This window comes from Chiloscyllium plagiosum, chromosome 32, assembly GCF_004010195.1.
Source record: "Chiloscyllium plagiosum isolate BGI_BamShark_2017 chromosome 32, ASM401019v2, whole genome shotgun sequence".
Classification (NCBI taxonomy): Eukaryota; Metazoa; Chordata; class Chondrichthyes; order Orectolobiformes; family Hemiscylliidae; genus Chiloscyllium; species Chiloscyllium plagiosum.
The window spans coordinates 2,557,037-2,581,294 of record NC_057741.1 but is presented as its reverse complement, the minus strand read 5'-3'; the positions used below and the strand labels follow the sequence as shown (position 1 = coordinate 2,581,294).

Genomic DNA, 24,258 nt, shown 5'->3' with positions numbered 1-24,258 from the left:
GGTAGCCTTGTTTAGGCAGTAGAGGAGGCCTAGTGTAGACATATCATCAGGGGAGTGGGAAGGGAAATTGAAATGGATGGGGTTGGTTGCAACATACTGCCTATAAAGGGTGATGGAGACAGAAAACCACATAACATTCAAGTAGTATTTAGATGTATACTCATGATATCAAATTACAGAATATATTTTTAAAAATTTAAAAATTTTGAAGGTGGGATGCTGAGGGTTCTTCTAGCGCATTGGTAGTGTCCACCTTTCTAAGTCAGACAGGCCTGGTTCAATCCACCTAGACTAGAGATGTGTAATTACAGCTCTGAACGGGTCAATTAGAAGAGGGTTCTTGTGGTGCAGTGGGAGTATCCCTAACCTCTGAATCAAGAGGCCATGTTTCAAATCCGATATATGTCATCTCTGAGGTGAGATGTTGGGGACTGCTGTGGTGGAGTGGTAGTATCCATACTTTTAAAACAGGAGGCCTGGCTTCAAGTCTCACCTGTTCCAGAGGTGCCTTATTAACATCTCGGAACAGGTTGATTTGAAAGAAAAAGTACTCACTGGGTCTACTCCTGGGCCTAGCCAGACCGACTATTAACAGGTCCGGGCAGTAGGCTGTGATATGAGAGGTGGGATGTTAGAATGTAAAATCTCAACCTGAACCCAAGCCATCTTAAATATGGACTTTAACAAAGGGGTGTCACTCATCTAAAACATTAATGAGGTGGTTTTATCTTGCTTGCAAATTGAACATTGTCAGGTTATCAGACCCTTGGAAAAGCCAGCACCTAAAGGGAGGCAAGAGCAAGTGAATGGAGAAGTGCTTCTCCAATCCTGGCAGTGTGTAAAGAGAAAGAACAGTGATTCATCCAAGTTCCTTCAAGGAAACATATTTGTCACTATCTTAATTAACCATTCTTTATTGTGAATGATAGCCCTCAATACAGAAATAAGTTCAGAAATCAGCAAAGGAGGACTAAAAAGATAATAAAAAGACAGGAAAAATAAACCTGTGAACAAACTACAGAAGAATAAGAAACTGACAATAAGAGCTTCTTTAAATGTATAAAAAGGAAGACAGAGGTCAGTGTGAACACAGCCCCTTCAGTAAACAAATCTGGGGAGATGGTTTTAGGGAACAAAGAAATGGCAGAAGAGTTAGATATTTTGCACCGGTTTTTACATTGAAAGATACCTCAAACATCTATTCATACTAAAGAATACAAGGAAGAAATTAAGCACCATCACAAAGATAGTAGAATTATGCAAACTAATGGGCTAAAGGCAGATAAGTCACCTGGCCTAGATGACCTGCATCCGGGGATCCTTAAAGAGGTAGCTACAAAGATAGTGGATGCATTGGTTGGAATTTTCCAAAAATTGTTGGATTCTGGAGATGTATGAGAGGATCAGAAAATTGCTAATGTGACATCCCTATTCAAAAAGGGGAGGGGGGACAAAAAAGTGGGGAACTATAAGCCAATTAGCCTAACATCTATTGTTCGAAAATTATAGGAATCAAATATTAATAATATTAAGTAGTAGCAGATATTTGGAAAATCATAATCAAATCAAGAGTCACCCTTCACAAAAATAAAATTGTATCTAACTAATTAGTCAATAGAATTGAACCAGCAGATGTGTTGTATTTGGACTTTCAGAAGATGTTCGACCAAGGTACAGCACAAAAGATCAAGTCATAAGATAAGATCCCACCATGATAGAGGTAGTATATTAGCATGGGTAGAGAATTGGCTCATGGGCAGGAAACAAGTGGGATAAGAGGTTCTTTTCAAGTTGGCGACCAATGGAATTCCACAAGGATGAGTGGGATCACAAGGGCCGAAACAATTTACAAAAAATAATGTGGATTTTGTGAAAGGAAGTCAATGAACTGTAGTCAAATTTGCGGATAACACAAAAATAAGTGGAAAGGCAGTTAGTTAAGGGGTTAAAGACAAACAAACAGTCTACACATAGATATTGATAGATTTTATAAGTGAACAAAAATTGGCAAATATTATTTAAAAGGAGAAAAGTTGTAGAAAGCAGCAACACAAAAGGGTCTTCGGGTACCTATACACGAAACTAGTACACAGGTACAGCAGGTAATCAGAAAGGCTAAGTGAATGTTAACTCTTATTTCAAGGGAGTTGGGGTTTTACAGTAGGAAAGCCTTACTGCAATTGTGCAAGATACTAGTGAAACTACATCTAGAGTACTGTGAGCAGTTTTGATCCCTTTATTTGAGGAGAGATAACTGCCTCCTTTGTTGGAGGTTGTTCAGAGAAGGTTCATTAGGGTGACCCCTGGTATGGTGGAATATCTTCTGAGTATAGGTTAAACAGGCTGGGACTCAACTCACTGAAGTTTAGAAAAATGAGAGGTGATCTCACTGAAATCTACAGGATTCTTAAGGGGTTTGACAGGGTACATGCTGAGAGAATGTTTCCCCTCATGGGAAAGTCTAGAACCAGAATAAAAGCAGCATCAATTTAAGACTGAAATGATAAGTTATTTTTTTTCTCTTCGAGGGTTGCGAGTTCTTGAAACTCTTTGCCACAGAGAGCCGTGGGTCACAGTCCTTGTGTATAATTAGATTGAGACAGATCAATTCTTGATCAATATTGGATTCAAGATTTACAGAAAAAGGATAGGAAACTGGAATGAAGGACGAGCCATGATCCTATTGAATGGTGGACTAGGCTCAATGTCCGCCTCCTATTCCAATTTCTTATGATCTCATGAACCTCTAGCTCTTTTTTCAATCTAACAGAGATCTATTCACTAACCTTCTCCTCATTCACAGTGCTGCTCTCTAAGCTACACAGCACTTGTAGAACTGCATATTTCTATTTCTGCTTTTTAGTAATTATGACTTTTTTTAAAAGCACTTTTTTAAAAACTTGTATGTGGAAACTTGGTATTGTAGTTTCTAAAACATTTCAGTAGATATAAACATGCATTTTGTTAATGCGATTAATTAATTGGAGACACTGTTTCTAAAGCACAAGAACGCGACCATCATATTATAGAAGCGCTACCTTTACTGTGTATATTTGTAAAATACTGCAACATGTACATGCTATCAAAAATCCCTTTGGTTTGGTTACAAATGAACACATTTATAACCTTGAATAGCACTTTTTCCATTTTCCAGTGTCTTTCTTGCAAAATTACAGCATGGAAGCCACAATGTAGAAAATTAAAACTTACGTGTTTCTTAATCATTCTTAAGAGAAAGCCCAAATGACATAAAATTTTAACAGACAAACAAATTATTTTCAGTGCCATGCAATAATCACGACCTAAAGTCCTCAGGAGGTTTTGGACCCGAATGATGTCACTTTGGGGAAGAAAAAGTGAAGGTTTACAGATTTGAATTGCAAGATTCTCTTTCCTTTTGGAGGACCTCAATTTCAATTCATTCTTCTGATTTCTTTTTCTTCCAGGTACTAATGGCAGTTTTCAATCTTGGATTTGTATCAAAGTATTTATCTGAGCCCTTGCTAGATGGATTTGCAACTGGTGCCTCAATCACTATTGTAACTATGCAAGTCAAGTACCTCATTGGAATAAAACTACCACGTAGTCATGGACCTGGTAGTGTTGTTGTAACTTGGATAAACATTTTTAAGAACATTCACAAAACCAATTTCTGTGATCTGATAACAACTGCCATTTGCATGCCTCTGCTAATTGCTTCCAAAGAATTAGGAGAACGATATAAACACAAGCTCAAGTTCCCTTTCCCAATGGAACTGACCATTGTAGTCATAGCTACATTAATATCCCACTTTGTAAATCTAAATGAAGTGTATGGTTCAAGCATTACAGGAGCAATCCCAACTGGATTCTTACCCCCTAAAGTTCCAAATTGGCACCTTTTACCCAGAGTTGCCATGGATGCTGTAACACTTGCAATCATCAGCTTTGCCTTCACAATCTCGCTGTCAGAGTTGTTTGCAAAAAAACATGGATACACAATACAAGCCAATCAAGAGACCTATGCTCTTGGATTCTGTAATGTTGTTCAATCATTCTTTCATTCATATGCTTCCAGTGCAACTCTGGTTAAAACACTTGTTAAAGATTCGAGTGGTTGTCAGACCCAGCTGTCTAGTGTTGTCAGTGCTGTGTTGGTCCTAATGCTGCTGCTTTTCTTAGCTCCTGTATTCTATTCTTTGCAGAAGTGTGTTCTAGCATCCATCATTATAGTCAGTTTAAGAGGGGCTCTCATGAAATTTCGTGATCTGCCAAAGCAATGGAAGATGAGCAAAATTGACACACTGGTTTGGTGGGTTACAATGTTATCTGTAACTTTAATAAGTACTGAACTGGGGCTTTTCACAGGGGTAACATTCTCACTTCTGTGTGTTATTATTCGCACTCAAGTGCCTAGAGCAGCTTTGTTAGGTCAAATCCAGGGTTCAACTCTATATGAAGATCAAACAGAATACAATAACCTTACACCTATTCCCCAAGTTAAAATCTTTCGGTTTGAAGCCCCACTGTACTATGCTAATAAAGATTTCTTTATGGATTCCCTGATGAGAAAAGTTGAACTGAATCCAGCTTTGGAGATTGCGAAGCAGAAAAAAGAAGAAAGCAAACAAACAAAAAATAAAGAAGCAAAAGCATTCAACGGCAACATCAAACAAGAACAGCCTGTTGTCAGCAAAAGATTGATTCCTAAGGTGTACAATTTTCACACCATTATTCTAGACTGTTCCACAATACAATTCTTAGATACTGTTGGTATTAATACTATGAAGACAGTTTTGAAGGATTACAATGAGATTGGTATTAGAATCCTTCTGGCCAACTGTAATCCTTCAGTCATTGACTCGCTGAGTAGGGGAGGATATTTTGGAGAAAACTGCAAGGAGATGGGCACTCAGTTGTTTTATAGTGTGCATGCAGCTGTTCAGTATGCTAAAGCCAGCTGGCCCAAAACAGGTAATTCCACTCTTTAATAGCTTTCATGTGAATATCCAGTGTTGACATATGTAGAGATATGCACTATGAAAAGGGCAATATATGCCAAACTCAAAATACTTTATTTAAACTATGGAATTTGCTTTGGTATTTTTATTTAAATTAGTTGAGTAATAGTTCAATAAACAAATGTACCACTTACTGTAGCCATGCAGACCAGAAAGATCCCAATTTTGATTTGGGCCTCCTTAAGTTAGCTGATTTCAGGTAGGCAATTGAGAAGATTTAACAGTTTACTCAACATTCCCGGATGAAGAACAAAAAAAAATCAAGCAAGATGCCTGTTCCTGATTGCCATTCAATGATATCTGCTGAATACTGTGAATGGGTAGGTTTACCATGTTGCCCATAGAAGGGTAAACCAGAGTCACCACATTTAACAGAGGACGGATAATAAGCAGGTTAGCTTTTTTAAGAGGATATTCAAGATAGTCATGAACAGAAATAACAAGCATAAAGAAAATTTCTTGTTGTATTTTAAAATGCAAATTATGGTCACTTATAATGTAATAGGGCTGAACTATTACCCTACAAAAATCCTCCCAGATGCTTTAACAGATGAAAGCCTATACATACAATGCTTAATGGACATAATTATTCTTTATTTATACCATTTTAACCTTAAAAGCTTTTCACTGTCTTACTGTAAATAAACAAGAGCAGTTGGGATTAAAATGAATTACTGATTTAAAACTCAAACTGTGGAGGTTTATAGCTTTGAAAAGAGAAATAAAAGCTACTAATGTGTATTTTTAGTAATGTAAACTTTCAACTCTCATTTTGTTTTCTAAGATGACAATATTGTCATGATGGTTCAAATGCTTAGGACAAAATCTGTTTTCTTGTACGAGAATCGTCTCGTGATATACAATAAAGAATGGAAAAAAATGAAAACACTAATTTGTTTCAACCAAGAATCTACATTTTGTACAGTGACACAGTAATATCTACTCAATTCAACGAAAAATATTTTTGAAGTAGGTTGCCTTCAATGGCATATTTCTAGTTATCATTGTGTTCATCGCGTTACTTACAAGTTGATAGTGAAGAACAGTAATCAAGCTGCAAAATGTGTGTGGATTATTTCTGATTTTGGTATTATGTTTGCTTTCTATTGTATTCTATCAATGCTTTGTTACTGTAAAAATGGACCAAGTAATCCTGGAAAGCATCTACATGTTCCAACATCTTACTGGTTTTTCTTGTATCACTTCTTGTATCACTTGTAACATTCAGTTTTGATGTTAGAATTATGTGCACAAGGAAGTTGATTAGTTGTCTGTAAATAAATATGAATTAATGATCTCAAAAACAAGATGGATTTGAGTTTGCATTCAAACTAAGTACTATATCTACTTACAGCTTAGTTGACTCAAATTTTGTGCTTAAGGGTGCCTTTTTGGGGAAAATCACATTAACGTAGAAAAATTTAGATTGAAAACAATTATTACAGTATTGTAATGGTATTCATTGTGGGCAACTTAATTAAAACATTACTCATGTCATTAAATTATAAATGACTCAAATGATGTTTCTGAATATTTTGTAATGTTAAGTTGTAGCAATTACTGTATTTTTGTACTTTAAATCTACTTATGATGGAAATGTTTTGCAACAATTGTTTCAGAGTATCTAAAACCTATGTAAGGGAAATGCACTAAATAAAGACAATCTGAAATCAGCTTGTGTTTTAAACAATGCAACATCAAATAGACTTTGAGCAACATTGCTAAACAGAAAATATTTGAAGTAGGAAAACAGATTTTTTAAAAATGTTTCGTATATTTAACCTACTTTTTGTCAATAGCTGAAGTTTTGGTCGTGGTTTTCAACAGTAATCCAAAATGTATCCTATTTGTGAGCATTGCAAGTTCTAGCAAAGAGCACAGGGTATTTGCATCAAATAAATTCTGAACCTCCGCCTCCACCATCACAACCACATCACACTAATATCCTTGCCTCACTACATTGAAACTATTTGAGAGATTCACATGTTCCTCCCTTCCCTCCATCCCCATTCATCAAAGGCAGATAGAAAAGGATGTGCAAAAATGAGGCTGCGGTGTCATGTTACATGCAAAAAAGGGCTTTCAGAAAACAAGGCATTGGGGAGACAGGCCGCCTACTCGCACTCCTCTACATTGGGGAGACAGGCCGCCTACTTGCGTTTCAGGAAACACCTCTGGAACACCCGCACCAACCAACCCAACCGCCCCGTGGGTGAACACTTTAGCTCCCCCTCCCACTCCGCCAATGACATGCAGGTCCTTGGCCTCCTCCATCGCCAAACCCTGGCCACACGACACCTGGAGTAAGAGTGCCTCATCTTCCGCCTAGGAACCCTCCAACCATACGGGATGAATGTAGATCCCCCAAATTCCCTCCCCCCTACCTTTTATCTCAGCCCACTTGGCACATCAGCCTCATTCCTGAAGAAGGGCTTATGCCCAAAATGTCGATTCTCCTGCTCCTCGAATGCTACCTGGCTTGCTGGATTTTTCCAGCATCACATGTTTCAACAGTGGAAGGACAAGCATGCTTTATTCTTATATCAATATCCTTTATTAAATCCACAGGAAACAGTCATCTCCTACTTGTTGTCTTTATGCTGACATCCATGCTGTAAAACTTAGCAGGATAATGGAGACTTAGAGTCACATAGCATGGAAAAGAGACCATACGGCCCAACAATGACTGTGCCAAATAACAAAAATCAAAACTATACTAATCCCATTTACCTGTAGTTGGTCAATAGCCAACTGTGCTTTGGTATCAAGTGCTGATCCGGATGCTTCTTAAATGTTTTAAGAGTATCTACCTCCATCACTGTCTCAGGCTGTATGTTTCATAGTTCTACCACTCTCAAGGTGATTTTTTTTCCTCTCCGATCTTGTCAAAATCACCTGCTCTTCAATTAAAATGCTGAAGATTTAGACATATCTGTCATGGGAAAGAGATTCTCACAGTCGAGAAGTGTAGTGCTGGAAAGGCACAGTAGGTCAGGCAGCATCAGAGGAGCAGGAGATTCGGTGTTTTGAGCATAAGCCTTTCATCAGGAATGTTGGGAGAGTGGCCTGAGAAATAAATAGGAGGGTGGGAATTGGGGGGCAAGCAGATGGGAAAGCAATATACAGGTGGGGGGTTGGTTGTGACAGGTCAGCAGGAAGGGTGGAGGAGATAAGTGGGAAGGAGGATGAACAGGTAGAACAGGTCAAGACAGCAGTACCTAGTTGGAGGTTTGGATCTGGAATGAATTGTTGGTGGTGGTGGAAGTGGGGGGTGGATTTGGAGACTGGTAACGTCAATGTTGATGCCATGTGGTTCTTCCTCCTGGCATCGAGGAGGCCTAGAACTCATGTCCTTGGTGGTGCGGGGAGGGGATAGCAATAGTTTAAAGAATCAGCCATAGGACAGTGGAATTGTTTGGTGCATGTCTCCCAGAAATGTCCCCTGAAATGTTCCATGAGTTGGGATCCTGTCTCCCCAGTGCAGAGGAGACCACATTGAGAGCAATGGACGCAATAGATGAGGTGTTTGAATGTGCAGGAAAATTTCTGCCAGATGTGAAAAGATCCTTTGGGGGCCTTGCACAAAGGTGAGGGGCGAGGTATGGGTGCAGGTTTTACAAAGTGCCAGGTGTGGAGAGTGGGTTGGTGGGGAGCGTGGACCTGACGAGTGAGTCATGCAGGGAATAGTCTCTGCAAAATGCAAATGGGGTGGGAAGGGAAACATATCTGGTGGTAAGGTCTGATTGTAGGTGGTGGAAATGGTTGAGGATAATGCATTGTATCTAGAGATTAATGGGATGGAAGGGGAGGATCAGGGGTTCTGTGCTTGTTGCTAGGGGTGGGGTTCAAGAGGGAGGTATGCAAAGTGGAGATGTGCTGGAGGGAATTGTTGATCATGTAGGAGGGGAAATTGCAGTCCTTGAAATAAGTGGTTATCTGGGATGTTCTGGAGTGCAATTGCTCCTCCTGGGAGTAGATACGGTGGAGGTGGAGAAATTGGGAGTATAAGATTGCATTTTTACACAAAGTGGGATGGGATGCAGTGTAGTTCAGGTAGCTGTGGGAGTCGGTGGGTTCGAAATAGACGTGCGTGTTGAATCGGTCACCAGAGATGGACGAGACCCAGCAAGGGGAGGGAGGTGTCCGAGACCATCCAGGTGAAGGTATGTTCAAGGTGAAAGGTGTTTGTGAAGTTGATGAACTGTTCAACCTCCTTGTGGGAGCACGAGGTGGCACCGATACAGTCAGTCAATGAAGCAGAGAAAAAGATTGGGAATGGTGTCAGTATAACTGCAGAAGATGGACTGTTCCACATATCCTATGAAGAGGCAGGTGTAGCTGGAACTCAGGCAGGTGCCCATGACTACCCCTTTAATCAGAAGGAAGTGGGAGGATTTGAAGGAGAAGTTGTTGAGGGTGAGAACCAGTTCTGTCAATCGAATGTGTGCATTGGTGGAGGGATACTAGTTGGGCCGGCAGGAGAGGATGGAAGGGAGGACTTGGAGGCAACAGATGTGTAAAGGGACTGGATGTTCATAATGAAGATGAGGCGTTGGGGCTAGGGAATCGATAGTCATGGAGTGGTAAAGGCCATGTGTGGTGTTCCGAATGTATGTGAGGAGTTCTTGGATTAAGGGGGAACAGGACGGTGTTGAGATATGAGGAGATAAGTTCGATGGGGCAGAAGCAAGCGGAGACAATAAGTCAACCAGGGCAGTCAGGTCTGTGGATTTTAGATATTCTGGGGCAGGAACTAACACCTGTTTCTCCAGTTCACTGTCTCTATTACATACCCAATAGTTTTATTTCTCTCCGAAATTTTACCAGATAATTTACCTGACTCAACTTTCCCTCAATTTGATAGGGACCACTAAATGTGCCTTTGGAGAAATCTCCTACCACTGGTAACAATACTTCTAAGTCATCCCCACGGGAAAACGTCTGAATTTCAGTTTTTATCTGCCACCTGCTTCATTCTATGCTGCGCCTTCTTCAGGTGCTATTTAGCTAAATCACATACCTGATTTAATCTCTCCCTCACCTCAGATACACAATTCAAGTGTGAGATCTCTGAATTTGGTCCCATAAATTTTCTTTAATTTCAAAGGCTATCTCAGTTCACTCCGAATATTAACTCGAAGGGAGTAAACCCAGTAAATTCTTTTGGGGCATCTTTAATGGCAAACGGGGCGGCACGGTGGCACAGTGGTTAGCACTGCTGCCTCACAGCGTCAGAGACCCAGGTTCAATTCCCGCCTCAGGCGATTGACTGTGTGGAGTTTGCACGTTCTCCCAGTGTCTGCGTGGGTTTCCTCCGGGTGCTCTGGTTTCCTCCCACAGTCCAAAGATGTGCAGGTCAGGTGAATTGGCCATGCTAAGTTGCCCGTAGTGTTAGGTAAGGGGTATATGTAGGGGTATGGGTGGGTTACGCTTCGACGGGTCGGTGTGGACTTGTTGGGCCGAAGGGCCTGTCTCCACACTGTAATGTAATCTAATAAGAATGGGAAACCTTTATCCCAGTCACACGGACAATCCTGACAGTACAGTCTTAAAACAGAGTCTTCAGAGTCTAATGCCAGCTTTCCAAGGCTCCCTGAGATACAGGACAGTACGCACTTGATTTAAAAAGTGCTGCATGCCTAAGCTATCCATGACTTCCTTAAAACAACCTAGCATAAAATTAGACCCTTGGTCTGACAATCTCTCTGGGTGGCCCATAAGGGGTAAAGAAAGCTAATAACTCCTCCAACACCCTTTTTGCCTGAATACTCTGTAATGGAATTGCCTTCAGAAATCTGGTTGACACATCCAATATGACGAGCAAATAAAGGTTCCCACTTTTAGTTTTAGGGAGGGAACCTACACAATCAATCCGAATGTGAAAGGTTCTTCAAATGTGGGAATTGGCAAGAAAGTTGCTGGTTTTATTACTGCCTGTGGCCTACCTAATATTTGGCACATTTGATATGTACGGAAAAATTTAATCACTTCCTTGAGCAGGCCAATACAAGTACTTTTGTACCTTAACTGGAGTCTTCCTCACAGCTAGATGACCTCCTACTGGTAATTCATGTGCTATCCACTGTCTGTATGTGACCAGTAACAACCTGGTGCACTTCTGCCCATTTCTCTTCTGCACTAACCTGCCATGATCTTTATTTTCATCTTAAGATGCTATCCTTCGGATAATAATACTCGGGAATACATTCAGATTCATTTTCTGAGTATGCACTTTTACTGTCGCGTCTCTCTCTTGTAAGTCCATTAGCCTTTCAGGACTAAACACTTCTGCCTGACCCTCTACCTGTTCAGGTTTTTCCTGCACCATTACCTCAAACAAGATGTCAGCTAACTGAACTTCAACTCCCTCATCTTTTTCTTTAGTTTTTGCTTCTTGCTGCAACTTAATGACAGCAGGATTAGATTACTTACAGTGTGGAAACAGGCCCTTCGGCCCAACAAGTCCACACCGCCCCGCCGAAGCGCAACCCACCCATACCCCTACATGTAGCCCATTTTACCTAACACTACGGGCAATTTAGCATGGCCAATTCACCTGACCTGCACATCTTTGGACTGTGGGAGGAAACCGGAGCACCCGGAGGAAACCCATGCAGACACAGGGAGAATGTGCAAACTCCACACAGTCAGTCGCCTGAGTCGGGAATTGAACCCGGGTCTCTGGCGCTGTGAGGCAGCAGTGCTAACCACTGTGCCACCGTGCCGCCCCAGGATCTTGTTACTACAGAGTCTGGAAAAATTCCGGGGTATTTGTCTTTTAACTCCTCGGTTCCCTAGTTTTCCTTTGACTTCTCCACAACAAGGCACGTCACTCCCACCTTGGATTGTGCTCAATTGTTCTTAAGAACAAACTGTATTCCTGAAACTGACACTTTGTCAATTCCTGAAGAAGGGCTTATGCCCGAAACGTCGATTCTCCTGTTCCCTGGATGCTGCCTGACCTGCTGCACTTTTCCAGCAACACATTTTCAACTTTGTCAATTACCCCCACTGAGACTTCCGCAGTCCTGAGTTGGCACTCCAACCTGATCTTACAAAGGGGAACATTAAAGTCGTTCCATCTCATCCACAAATTACCACTCTCTCAGTTAACATGTCAAAGAGTGCAAATATTTCTCTCTCTTACTGATGAGCTCCCATATCTCTCAATTGTAATGCTTTCCCTTCTCCCCCTGTTCTGAATAAACTTTACCCATAGAACATTGGGCACTAACTCAATACCTAGCCCCTCCCTAGGCTGTGCACTCTCCTGCATCTCAATGTTTCTTGGGGTTTCCTTTACTACTTCCACTAATCCCATTGGCTTAACCTCTCTTACCATATCTTTTCCCATAATGCCTTTCTTCAATGACAAGCACTGATTTTGTGTGTTACAACAAATTCTTGTTACAACAAGTAAAACTAATGTCATTTACAAAAATACCTTACAAGAACAGTAACAAACACTAAATTGGATAAACAGGCAGAAAACTAGCCACCAGGACACATGAACATCAACTAGCCACAAAAAGACATGACCAACTCTCGCTAGTATCCTTACATATAGATGAAGGAGGACACCACTTCGACTGGGGCAACATATACATCCTAGGACAAGCCAAATAGAGGGACACACGAGAATTCCTCGAAGCATGGCATTTCAACGGGAACTCTATCAACAAACACATCGACTTGGATCCCTTTTACCACCCCCTGAAAAAAAGAGCAGGAAATGATGTCACCGCAGAAAATGATGTCACCACAGGAAATGATATCACCAATCCAAGGAAACCTAAACACAAATAAAAAACAAGCCATACCACCATTGCTTCATCTGGAGGCTCACTGATGTTATTACCTAATATGGTGATGAAAGGTCTGAAAACGAACCTTCCAGTTCAGTGAGCAAACCAACATCCTGGAAACAATGTCCTAGGGGTTGCTTTTGCTTACACTGTTGGAAGGGTTTAAACTAATGTGGCAGGGGGATGGGAACCAAATGAGGAGGCAGTAATTATCTAGCTCCTTACAGGCTTTAGTTAAGTCAGAATGACGAAGGAGAAGAGAAGGCAGGGAGCAGATGATGAACTCAAAGGGACAGGTGGTCTGGGGTGCATTTGTTTTAATGCGAGAAGCGTAGCAGGTAAAGCAGATGAACTGAGGGCTTGGATTAGTACCTGGGAGTATGATATTAATGCTATTACTGAGACTTGGTTGAGGGAAGGGCATTATTAGCAACTAAATATCCAATATCCCAGGATATAGAAGCTTCAGGCGGGATAGAGAAAGAGGTCAAAGTAGGGGAGGAGTTGCATTACTGATTAGATACGAGATCACAACTATGCTGAAGGAAGGCACTATGGGGGACTCGAGCAATTAGGCAATATAGGCAGAGCTCAGAAATAGGAAGGGTGTAATAACAATGTTGGGGCTGTATTACAGGCCTCCCAACAGACAGCATGACATAGAAGTCCAAACACGTAAACAGATTGTAGAAAGATGAAGGACTAACAGGGTGGTGGTGATGGGAGGTTTTAATTTTCCCAACATTGACTGGGTTTCACATAGTGTTAGAGGGCTGAATGGAGTAGAATTTGTAAGGTGCAACCAGGAGGGTTTTCCAGAGCAGAATGTAAATAGCCCAACTTGGGAAGGGGCCCAACTGGACCCGGTATTGGGGAATGAGCCCAGCCAGGTGGATTGGAGTTTCAGTAGGACATTACTTTGGGAATGGTGATCGCAATTCTATAAGTTTTATAATACTCATGGACAAATACGAGAGTGGTCCTAAAGGAAGAGTGCTAAATTGGGGGAAGCCAACTACAGCCAAATTCAGTAGGAGCTGGGGAATGTGGATTGGGAGCAGTTGTTTGAAGGTAAACCCAGATTTAATATGTGGGAGGCTTTTAAAAGAGAGGTTGATTGGAGAGCAGGACAGATATGTCCCTGTGAAAATGAGGGACAGAAATGGCAAGATTAGGGAACCATGGATGACAGGTGAAATTGTGATACTAGCTAAGAGGAAAAAGGAAGCATACATAAAGGTCTAGACGACTGAAAACACAAAGATTTGGAAGAATATTGGGAAAGTCGGACCAATCTGAAATGAGGAATTAAGAGGACTGAAAGGGGTCATGAAATATCTTTAGCAAACAGGATTAAGGAAAATCCCAAAGCCTTTTATTCACTTACAAGGAACGAGAGGGTAACTAGAGAAAGGGTTGGCCCACTGAAGGACAAATGAGCAAAGTTATGCGTGGAGTCAAAGAAAATGGGTGAGATTCTTACTGGGTACTATGCATCAGTATTCAGTGAGGAGAGGGGCACCACTAATGTTGAGGTTAGGAATAGATGCTTGATTACACTAGGTCAAGTTGGCACAAGGAGGCAGGAAGTGTTGGGTATTCTACAAAACATTAAGGTGAACAAGTCCACAGTTTTGGATGGGATCTATCCCAGATTACTGAGTAAAGTGAGAGAGGAAATATCTGGGGCCTTAACAGATATCTTTGCAGCATCCTTGTATACGGGTGAGGTCCCAGAGGACTGGCAAATTGCTAACGTTGTCCCCTTGTTTAAGGAGGGTAACAGGGATAATCCAGCTAAGTATAGACCAGTGAGCCTGACGTCAGTGTTAGGGAAGCTGTTGGAGAAGATACTGAGGGGTAGCCTCTATTTACATTTGGAAGAAAATGGGCTTATCACTGACAGGTGACGTGGTTTTGTGTAGGGAAGATCATATCTTACCAACTAATAGAATTCTTCGAGGAAGTGACAAAGTTGATTGATGAGGGAAGGACTATTAATGTCATACACATGGACTTCAGTAAGGCGTTTGATAAGGTTCCCCATGGTAGGCTAATGAAGAAGGTGAAGTTGTATGGGGTCCAGTGTATACTAACTAGATAGATAGAAAACTGGCTGGGCAGCAGGAGACAGTAGTAGTAGTGGAAATGAGTTTCTCAAAATGGGGAACTGTGACCAATGGTGTTCCACAGGAATCTGTGTTGGACCACTTGTTTGTGAGACACATAAATGATGTGAAGGAAATTATAGGTGGTCTGATTAGCAAATTTGAAGATGACACCAAGATTAGTAGAGTAGCAGATAGTGAAGGGGACTGTCAGAGAATACAGAAGAATATAGATAGATTGGAGAGCTGGGCACAGAAATGGCAGATGGGAGTTCAATATGGGCAAATGCGAGGTGATGCATTTTGGAAAATCCAATTCAAGAGCGAACTACATGGTAAATGGAAAAGCCCTAGGAAAATTCATGTACAGAGAGATCTGGGTGTTCAGGTCAATTGTACTCTGAAGGTGGCAATGCAGGTCGATGGAGTGGTCAAGAAGGCATACGTTATGTCTTCCTTCATTGGACAGGATATTGAGTAAAAGAGTTGGCAAGAGTTGTATAGGATTTTGGCTCGGCCACATTTGGAATACTGCCTCCTGTTCTGGTCACATTACCAAAAGGATGTGGATGCTTACCTGGTATGGAAGGCACTAGCCTTTGAAGAGAAGTTGAGTAGATTAGGATTATTTTCATTAGAAAGATGTTAGGTTGAGGGGGACCTGGTTGAGGTCTACAAAATCATGAGAGGTATGGACAGGGTGGATAACAAAAAGCTTTTTCCCCCATAGTGGGAGATTCAATTACTAGGGGTCACAAGTTCAAGATAAGAGGGGGAAAATTAAGGGAGATATGCATGGAAAGTTCTTTTTGCAGAGGGTGGTGGGTGTCTAGAAAATGTTGCCAGTGGAAGTGGTATGCCATGACAGCATCATTTAAGATGTATCTAGACAGATACATAAATGGGCAGGGAGCAGAGAGATAACATACAGGAGCAGAGGCCTAACATACGATGAACGGCTGAGGATACTGAGATTGTATTCGTTAGAATTCAGAAGGTTGAGAGGAGATCTAATAGCAACTTAGAAGATAATGCATGGCTTAGAAATGGTGGATGCTGGGAAATTGTTTCCGTCAGGTGGGGATACAAGGACTCGTGGGAACAGCCTTAGAAATAGAGGGGGTCAATTTTGAACAGAAATGAGGAGACATTTCTTCAGCCAGAGAGTGGTGGGCCTGTAAATTCATTGCCACGGAGCGCAGTGGAGGCCGGGACGTTAAATGTCTTCAAGGCATTAACAATACATTCTTAATCTCGCAAGGAATTAAGAGACATGGGGAGAGTGCGGGTAAATGGCATTGGAATGCCCATCAGCCATGATTAAATGGCAGAGTGGACTTGATGGGCCAAATGGCCTTACTTCCACTCCTATGTCTTATGGATACAGATCCTTAGAAAATAGGCAACAGGTTTAGATAGAAGATCTGAATCAGCACGTGCTTGGAGTGCCGAAGGGCCTGTTCTCGTGTTGTAATTTTCTTTGATTTTTGTTCTTGTTCTGAAGAAGTTCAAGTTTTCTCTCCCTTTCCTTTTTTCATCCTGGTTTCCCTTTCTTTATCTTCTAACTCCATTTGCCTCAATTGCAATTTAGGTTTTTCTCACTTGTTATGAAGTTAAAGGCATGTACTGTACCTTTAAGACGTACAGTAAACGCTGTTTTGAACTGAAAGTGGACAAACACCTGTCATATGACTAATTAGCAGTCCCAGCGTGTACTAGAAAATTGAAAATATGTAACATTTGGCTGCGAAATGGATACCGGAGTTGATTGCTGTTTTTACAACAATTCGAATTCACTCAACTTAAATTATGTCCCAGAATACTAAAACCCAATAGAGTTTGAATTTATTGTTTTTGCTGACATCAAACTAATGAGATGATCTGATGTTGAGGGTAGAGCGACTGCCATCGAGAGAGAGAGAGCGCGAGACACATAGACAGACAGAGACAGACGCACACACGAGGGACAGAGAAAAGGGACAGAGACAGAGAGACGGACAGAGAGAGACGGACAGAGAGAGACGGACAGAGAGAGAGGGACAGAGAGAGAGGGACAGAGAGAGAGGGAGCGCGCTATTTCTCTTACTTTTAATTTAACCAGCCAGGAGTAACTGAAATTAAACTAATTTTCTCAATTAAGTTTTATTTAAAGAGCTAGACACTAATTGTCAATTGTTTAAATCTGCTGGGATCTTTTGTATCCCAAGTCTGTTCAAATCTATCCAAATCTCAGACCCAAGCACCCAATCCTGTTATGACCCCTCTGCTAATTAAAGACCCAGAAAGTGCACCTTGTAATCTGTTAAATATGAGTGACAGAGAACTCCTAAATTCCATTATTTAAAAAAAAATCAAAAAAATTATTTTTAACTGTAAAAGTCAACAGTAAACAGCTATTCACAACTTTAAGTCCCCCTTTCTCTTAACTGCCTACTATCTGCCTCCAACTCTACAAAAATATGGAAGTTAATACAATAAAGGGTCTGTAGGTTTGTCTGATCTTAGAGTAGATAAAAGGCTGGCACAACATCAAGGGCCAAAGGGTCTGTACTGTTCTATAATATGCTGTTCCAATAAGACACTTAATTTCAAAACCACACAACCGCTGTAGTCTTCTGTCTGCTGATCTCTCTGAATTGTCTTCTTTCACAGGTATGTTTCACATGAAAAAGTACCTTTGATAGAGAGCATGTTCTCTAACCTTTTTGAGAGCAATATGTTAAGATCGGCAATTCGTGCTGCAGGAGTTTCTCCATCTATGACAGTTGCTCTCTGACCAATTTTCAAAATGTCCACATTCGTATACCCCCCAACATTGGACCGTCTTATTGGTTAGATGTTGAGATTAAATTAGATTCTCTACAGTGTAGAAACAGGCCCTTCACCCCAACAAGTCCACACCAACCCTCCGAAGAGCAACCCACCCCTACATTTATCCCTGACTAATCCACCTAACACTACTGGCAATGTAGCAGGCCAATTCAGCTAACCAGCACATCTTTGGACTGTGGGAGGAAACCGGAGCAACCGAAGGAAACCCATGCAGACAAGGGGAGAATATGCAAACTCCATATAGACAGTTGCCCAAGGCAGGAATTGACCCTGAGTCTCTAGCACTGTGAGTCCACAGTGCTAACTACTGAGCCACCGTGCTGCCCCAAAAGTAACCCATCCCTACCCTATATTTACCCCTGACTAATAACCTACACTACAGAAATTTAGTATGGCCAATTCACCGAGCCGGCACATCTTTGGATTGTGGGAGGAAACCAGAGCACCCGGAAAGAAATCCATGCAAACATTGGGAGAATGTGCAAACTCCACACAGACAGTTGACCAAGGGTGGAATCGAACCTGGGCCCCTGGCACTGTGAGGCAGCAGTGTTAACCACTGAGCCACCGTGCCACCCAAAACATCTATTGGCAAAAAAAATCAAACTCAATTGCTTTTTAGTATCCTGGGGCAGAATTTAAACAGATGGGTTAAATTCGAATTGTCATCAAAACAGCAACCAAAACTCAGGTATTAATTTCACAGCCAAATGTTACACATTTACAATTTTCCAGTACACTCTGGGACTGCCATCTAGTCATATACTAGATGTGCCTGTAAGCTGTCAGTTCAGAGCAGTATGCTCTCTGTCAAAGAGACAGTACACACAGGCAATCTCATAATATTATAGCAGGAAGACTAGAATTAAACACTATTCTAAACGTAGTCTCACCCATGTCCTGTACGCTGCAACATGGCATCCAACTTCTATACTCAATGCTGTGACCAATGATGGCAAGCATGTCAAATGCCTTCTTCACCACCCTGTCTATCTGTGACTTTACTTTCAAAGAACTATGTATCTGCACCCCTAGGTGTCTTTGTTCAGCAACAATCTCCAGGGCCCTACCATTAATTGTACAAGTCCTTTCATGGTTTGCCTTGCCAAAATGGTCAAAAACAGCTTCAGAACACCAGCTGTTCCAGGGCACCCTGTTTAAATATAAAACTATAGATGGCAGTTAAAACAGACACCAGCTGATTGACAGAGATAATACTAGGCTGCTCAGATCCCAGTTATAAATTTTTAAAGGCTGATGACCTCTGAGTACTGGAGCTGCAGTCTTGCTAAAAACTACTGTTGGCCTCTATGCAAGGAATGACAAGGTCAACAAGAGAGGAGGCAATATGTTTCCACCAGGAAAAACTGAGTCAATATGAAGAGGCTTTGCTGTGAACAAACACCTTCATCTTCTCTTTCGGTATCATCCTTTTCTTGGGTCAGTGAGACATCATTCCTACCTCTTGGTGACTGAGTGGTTTGCAGAAGCTCAAATACAATACTGTGCAAGCTCATATCTTATCTGTCTGCTAACCACTGCACAATAGTACATATGTGAAAATGTTCCATGCATACCTTGCAGGGTAACATCAGAATCTGGCCTACTTTCACTGTTTTTAAAATTAACTAACTTACAGATGAGTTGGTATGTGAAATCCAGAAAGGTGCAAATCAACCAGAAAATACAGATTTAAGTTTCAGTGTCTTTATAACAATGTTAACTTCAGCTCAGACTGATCCTTATTTAATGAATGGTTTAATAAGCTTGGCTCAATCTGAACTGATGACAATATCCATTTTAGATGCATGTCACCTTACTTCTTGAAAGCCTCATTAATTTAGAAAAATGGGGTGGTATCTTATAGAAACATATAAAATTATGAAGGGAATAGATAAAATAGAAGCGGGGAGGTTGTTTCTACTGGAAGGTGAACTAGAACTGGGGACAAAGCCTCAAAATAAGGGGGGAGCAGATTTAGGACGACGCTGAGAAGGAACTTCTTCTCCCAAAGGGTTGTGAATCTGTGAAATTCCCTGCCCAGTGAAGCACTTCAGCCTACTTTGTTGAATTTTGTAAGGCAAAGATAGATTTTTGAATAGTAAAGGAATTAAGGGTTACGATCAGTAGGCAGGTCATAGAGTTATAAGAGATGTACAGCATGGAAACAGACCCTTCGGTCCAACCCACCCATGCGAACCAGATATCCCAATCCAATCTAGTCCCACCTGCCAGCGCCCGGCCCATACCCCTCCAAACCCTACCAAATGCCTCTTAAATGTTGCAATTGTACCAGCCTCCATCACTTCCTCTGGCAGCTTATTCCATACACGTACCACCCTCTGCATGAAAAAGTTGCTCCTTAGGTCTCTTTTATATCTTTCTCCTCTCACCCTAAACCAATGCCCTCTAGTTCTGGACTCCCCGACCCCAGGGAAAAAAGACTTTGTCTATTCATCCTATCCATGCCCCTCAATTTTGCAAACCTCTATAAGGTCACCCCTTAGCCTCCGAACTCCAGGGAAAACAGCCCCAGCCTGTTCAACCTCTCCCTATAGCTCAAATCCTCCAACCCTGGCAACATCCTTGTAAATCTTTTCTGAACCCTTTCAAGTTTCACAACATCTCTCCGATAGGAAGGAGAACAGAATTGCACGCAATATTCCAACAGTGGCCTAACCAATGTCCTGTACAGCCGCAACATGACCTCCCAACACCTGTACTCAACACTCTGACCAATAAAAGAAAGCATACCAAACGCCTTCTTCACTATTCTATCTACCTGCAACTCCACTTTCAAGGAGCTATGAACCTGCACTCCATGGTTTCTTAGTTCAGCAACACTCCCCAGGACCCTACCATTAAAGTGTGCAAGTCCTAGTAAGATTTGCTTTCCCAAAATGCAGCACCTCGCATTTATCTGAATTAAACTCCATCTGCCACTTCTCAGCCCATTGGCCCATCTGATCAAGATCCTGTTGTAATCTGAGGTAACCCTCTTCGCTGTCCAGTACACCTCCAATTTTGGTGTCATCTGCAAACTTATTGACTGTACCACTTATGCTCACATCCAAATCATTTATATAAATGACAAAAAGTAGAGGGCCCAGCACCGATCCTTGTGGCACTCCACCGGTCACAGGCCTCCATTCTGAAAAACAATGCTCCACCACCACTCTCTGTCTTCTACCTTTGAGCCAGTTCGGTATCCAAATGGCTAGTTTCCCTGTATTCAGTGATATCTAATCTTGCTAACCAGTCTGCCATGGGGAACCTTGTCGAACACTTTACTGAAGTCCATTTAGATCACACCTACCGCTCTGCCCTCATCAATCTTCTTTGTTAATTCTTCAAAAAACTCAATCAAGTTTGTGAGACATGATTTCCCATGCACAAAGCAATGCTGACGATCCCTAATCAGTCCTTACCTTCCAAATACATGTACATCCTGACCTTCAGGATTCCCTCCAACAACTTGCCCACCACCGACATCAGGCTCGCTGGTCTATAGCTCCCTGAAGCCAGGGACACAAATGCCTTTGCAACCTCAGTGAGAATTACCTATTTGGAGGAATCTTCTACGGAGCATGTGTTTGTTGTGTGGTGGCATTAGAGAAGTGATTCAGTCAAAGACTCTATAAGTACTGAAATATTCACAATCATTTTTCATTAATTGCTGATTTAAGTCAAAATGACTTTGCCTTTTAGGAACTGTAAATCTGAGCAATTAGTTTTCTTAATCTGAAATTAACTGTAATTCACCATTTCCAAGATCGCAGAAGGCCCAAAGTCTCATATTCAACACTGGTCAGCTTTGCAATCCATGAACAACATTCTCCAGTCCTCTGCCTCTTAATTTTATTTTCAGCTTTCTTCTGCAAAGGTGACACAGAGAAATGGGTGTTGCTGAAACTTAACTGCCTATGAGGATTGATACAAATGGATTATGCTTTATAAAACAGAAGAAGGGTTGTGATATTAAAGGGTTAATTTGCTCTGCTGACCTCCAAGAAATTGGATGTCCTGAGGCGAAGGTGGGATACCTCTGACTTACAGGTAGATTGTAAGGAATTTACATTCCTATCCCTTGTCATTCAGAGCCATTTGCATGGCCATTTCAGAGTTATTCAGAGTAAAAGAATTGCATCATCATCATATTCAAAATCAATAAATACACTGCAGTTGGAATTTTGACTACTCCCTGTAGTTTAAAAAAAATTCACGATAGATTTAACCATTAAGGGATGATTTACACTATATTGTTTCTGGAAACAATGTGGTCACTGCATTGTGTCTTGAATGGCATGTGACTGTGGGGGGGTGGGGTGGGGTGGGGGAAGTGAGTGACTGATAGTTGTCTTGTGGGCATTACTGACTGTGGTGTAAACATTCTGTATTAAGGAAAGTCTGTTACTTTTTTCAGAGAGAGAGATCCCTTGACATAGCTTCACAAGCATTGCAAGGAGTGTGAAGGGTTTCTCCAGAAAGCTTGTACTGTATGGTGCTTAATAAAATTTCAGTTATTCACAGAAGTTGGCGTCTGCAGTTGCATCAAGTGTGTAGGAACCTGAAGAAAAAAAAAGAACCTAACTGGGTAAGTACACTACAGGTTGCAGATTAATCTGCAACTTTGTTCACCCCTATGTATGACTTAGTTAGGAAATTAAAACAAACATAATCACACTGCTCCTGCTCTCTTCCAGAACCACTCGAACCATACCTTCTCTATGGTGGCAGCAGGTTATTATTTTTCCATTGTTCTGAAAGCAGGAGCTCTTTCTTCACTTTTACTTGCACATTGTAGTTCATAAGATCAGTAGAAATAGGGAGCAAATCATTCAACCTCTTGAGCATCCAATAGGATCACGGCTGATCTGATATTCCTCATGTCCACTTTTCAGATTTTCCCCATCATCCTTGATTCTCACTGATCAAGAATCTATGTATCTCAGTGTCAAATATACACAAGTACCCTGCCTAGGTTCATCTTGTTTAATTTGCACCTGGTCTTTGCCTTCTTTCTTCTATAGTTCTGCCATTAAATACATTAATACAAATGCAATGTTTCAAATGTCTCCATCATTACATTTGAACTAGTGTCATGAAATCTTAAAAATTATAATAAACAAACATTGAAATCCATATTAAAATCAGTAGGTCCCATCACCGCTGCCACTGTTAATATCAAGTCAATGATATATTCTTAAAATACATAACAGATTAAAATCTGACAACAAATCTAATCACTCAACATGAGAAAGAATACTACATATAATAGTAGATACATGAATAGAGATGAAGAAAGATCATTTAAACATTCAAAACATTTCTTACTTTTCTGTACAAAAAAATGATCATGCAACTCACTGAATTGTGATTAGTTCTAAAAGCCAGTGAATTCGAACTTGTTCTATGCCACTGTGAGGTACCGACGTAATATATGCAAGGTTCAGATGTTGGTCTCTGCTTAGGTCAAACACATCTGCTTTGTTGTGTGGCAAAGGAGGACTGTCAAAAATGTGTAAAAAGAAGAACAAAAGTTAGTAAACTGTCAATAAAAACCACAAAAGCAATTGTAACCACGACAATAAAGACAATAATAATTTAAGCAAAACAAAAAGTTACATTTTCCATTGTGGGAAGAACATAATTAGAGGTTACAAACAAGCTGGACCAATTTGATTATTCTTCAAACTTAACAAATACAAAAGCACAGATCGAACTAGTTGAATAAGGAATATCCAAGTAGAGGTTGTTAGGATTCTCAGAACCACAAGAAACAATAAGACACTGTACTACATTCTCAACACCATACGTTAGGATTCACCAGAATTATATCTGGCTACAAGAGTTAAATTATGAAGACAGGTTGGACAAGGCATAAGCAATTAAGAGATCAAATGTGGTGGTTATGATTATTAAAATGAAACAATAGGGTACATAATATGGTGATTCCAAACAAACAGCAATGGTCTCCATGACCCCTATATTTAAAGCTAGGTCATTTGGATGTGGTTGTAGGAATCTCTCTTAAGCTAAAGAGTGGTGGGAATCTGGAATTTTCCCTTCCAAAAAGCCACAAATTACATCAAATAAAAATTTCAAAATTGATCAAAGCTTGTGAGAAGATTTGTAGCTCGGGTGCTCAGTGCTGTGGTTCTGTTCGCCGAGCTGGAAGTTTTTGTTGCAAACGTTTCGTCCCCTGTCTAGGTGACATCCTCAGTGCTTGGGAGCTTCCTGTGAAGCGCTTCTGTGGTGTTTCCTCCGGCATTTATAGTGGCGTGTCCCTGCCGCTTCCGGTTGTCAGTTTCAGCTGTCCGCTGTAGTGGCCGGTATATTGGATCCAGGTCGATGTGTTTGTTGATGGAGTTTGTGGATGAGTGCCATGCTTCTAGGAATTCCCTGGCTGTTCTTTGTTTCGCTTGCCCTATAATGGTAGTGTTGTCCCACTCGAATTCATGTTGCTTGTCGTCTGCATGTGTGGCTACTAAGGATAGCTGGTCGTGGCATTTC

The 24,258-nt window shown here is 41.2% G+C and overlaps 2 protein-coding genes across 3 annotated transcripts in view; one reads left to right on the top strand and one right to left on the bottom strand.

Annotated features, from left to right (window-relative positions):
• The window catches only part of slc26a1 (solute carrier family 26 member 1), a 66,986-nt gene extending 49,392 nt beyond the window's left edge, over positions 1–17,594 (top strand). Inside the window, exons 3-4 of the mRNA XM_043674617.1 lie at positions 3,447–4,953; positions 17,566–17,594. Of these exons, the coding sequence (XP_043530552.1) occupies positions 3,447–4,953; positions 17,566–17,594 (1,536 nt within the window). The remainder of the gene's footprint in view (positions 1–3,446; positions 4,954–17,565) is intronic.
• idua (alpha-L-iduronidase) overlaps positions 1–24,258 on the bottom strand; it is a 262,582-nt gene that overhangs the window by 232,724 nt on the left and 5,600 nt on the right. For both annotated transcript variants that reach the window (XM_043674018.1, XM_043674019.1), the window contains exon 2: positions 23,113–23,253. In XM_043674018.1, coding sequence (XP_043529953.1) covers positions 23,113–23,253 — 141 coding nt within the window. The remainder of the gene's footprint in view (positions 1–23,112; positions 23,254–24,258) is intronic.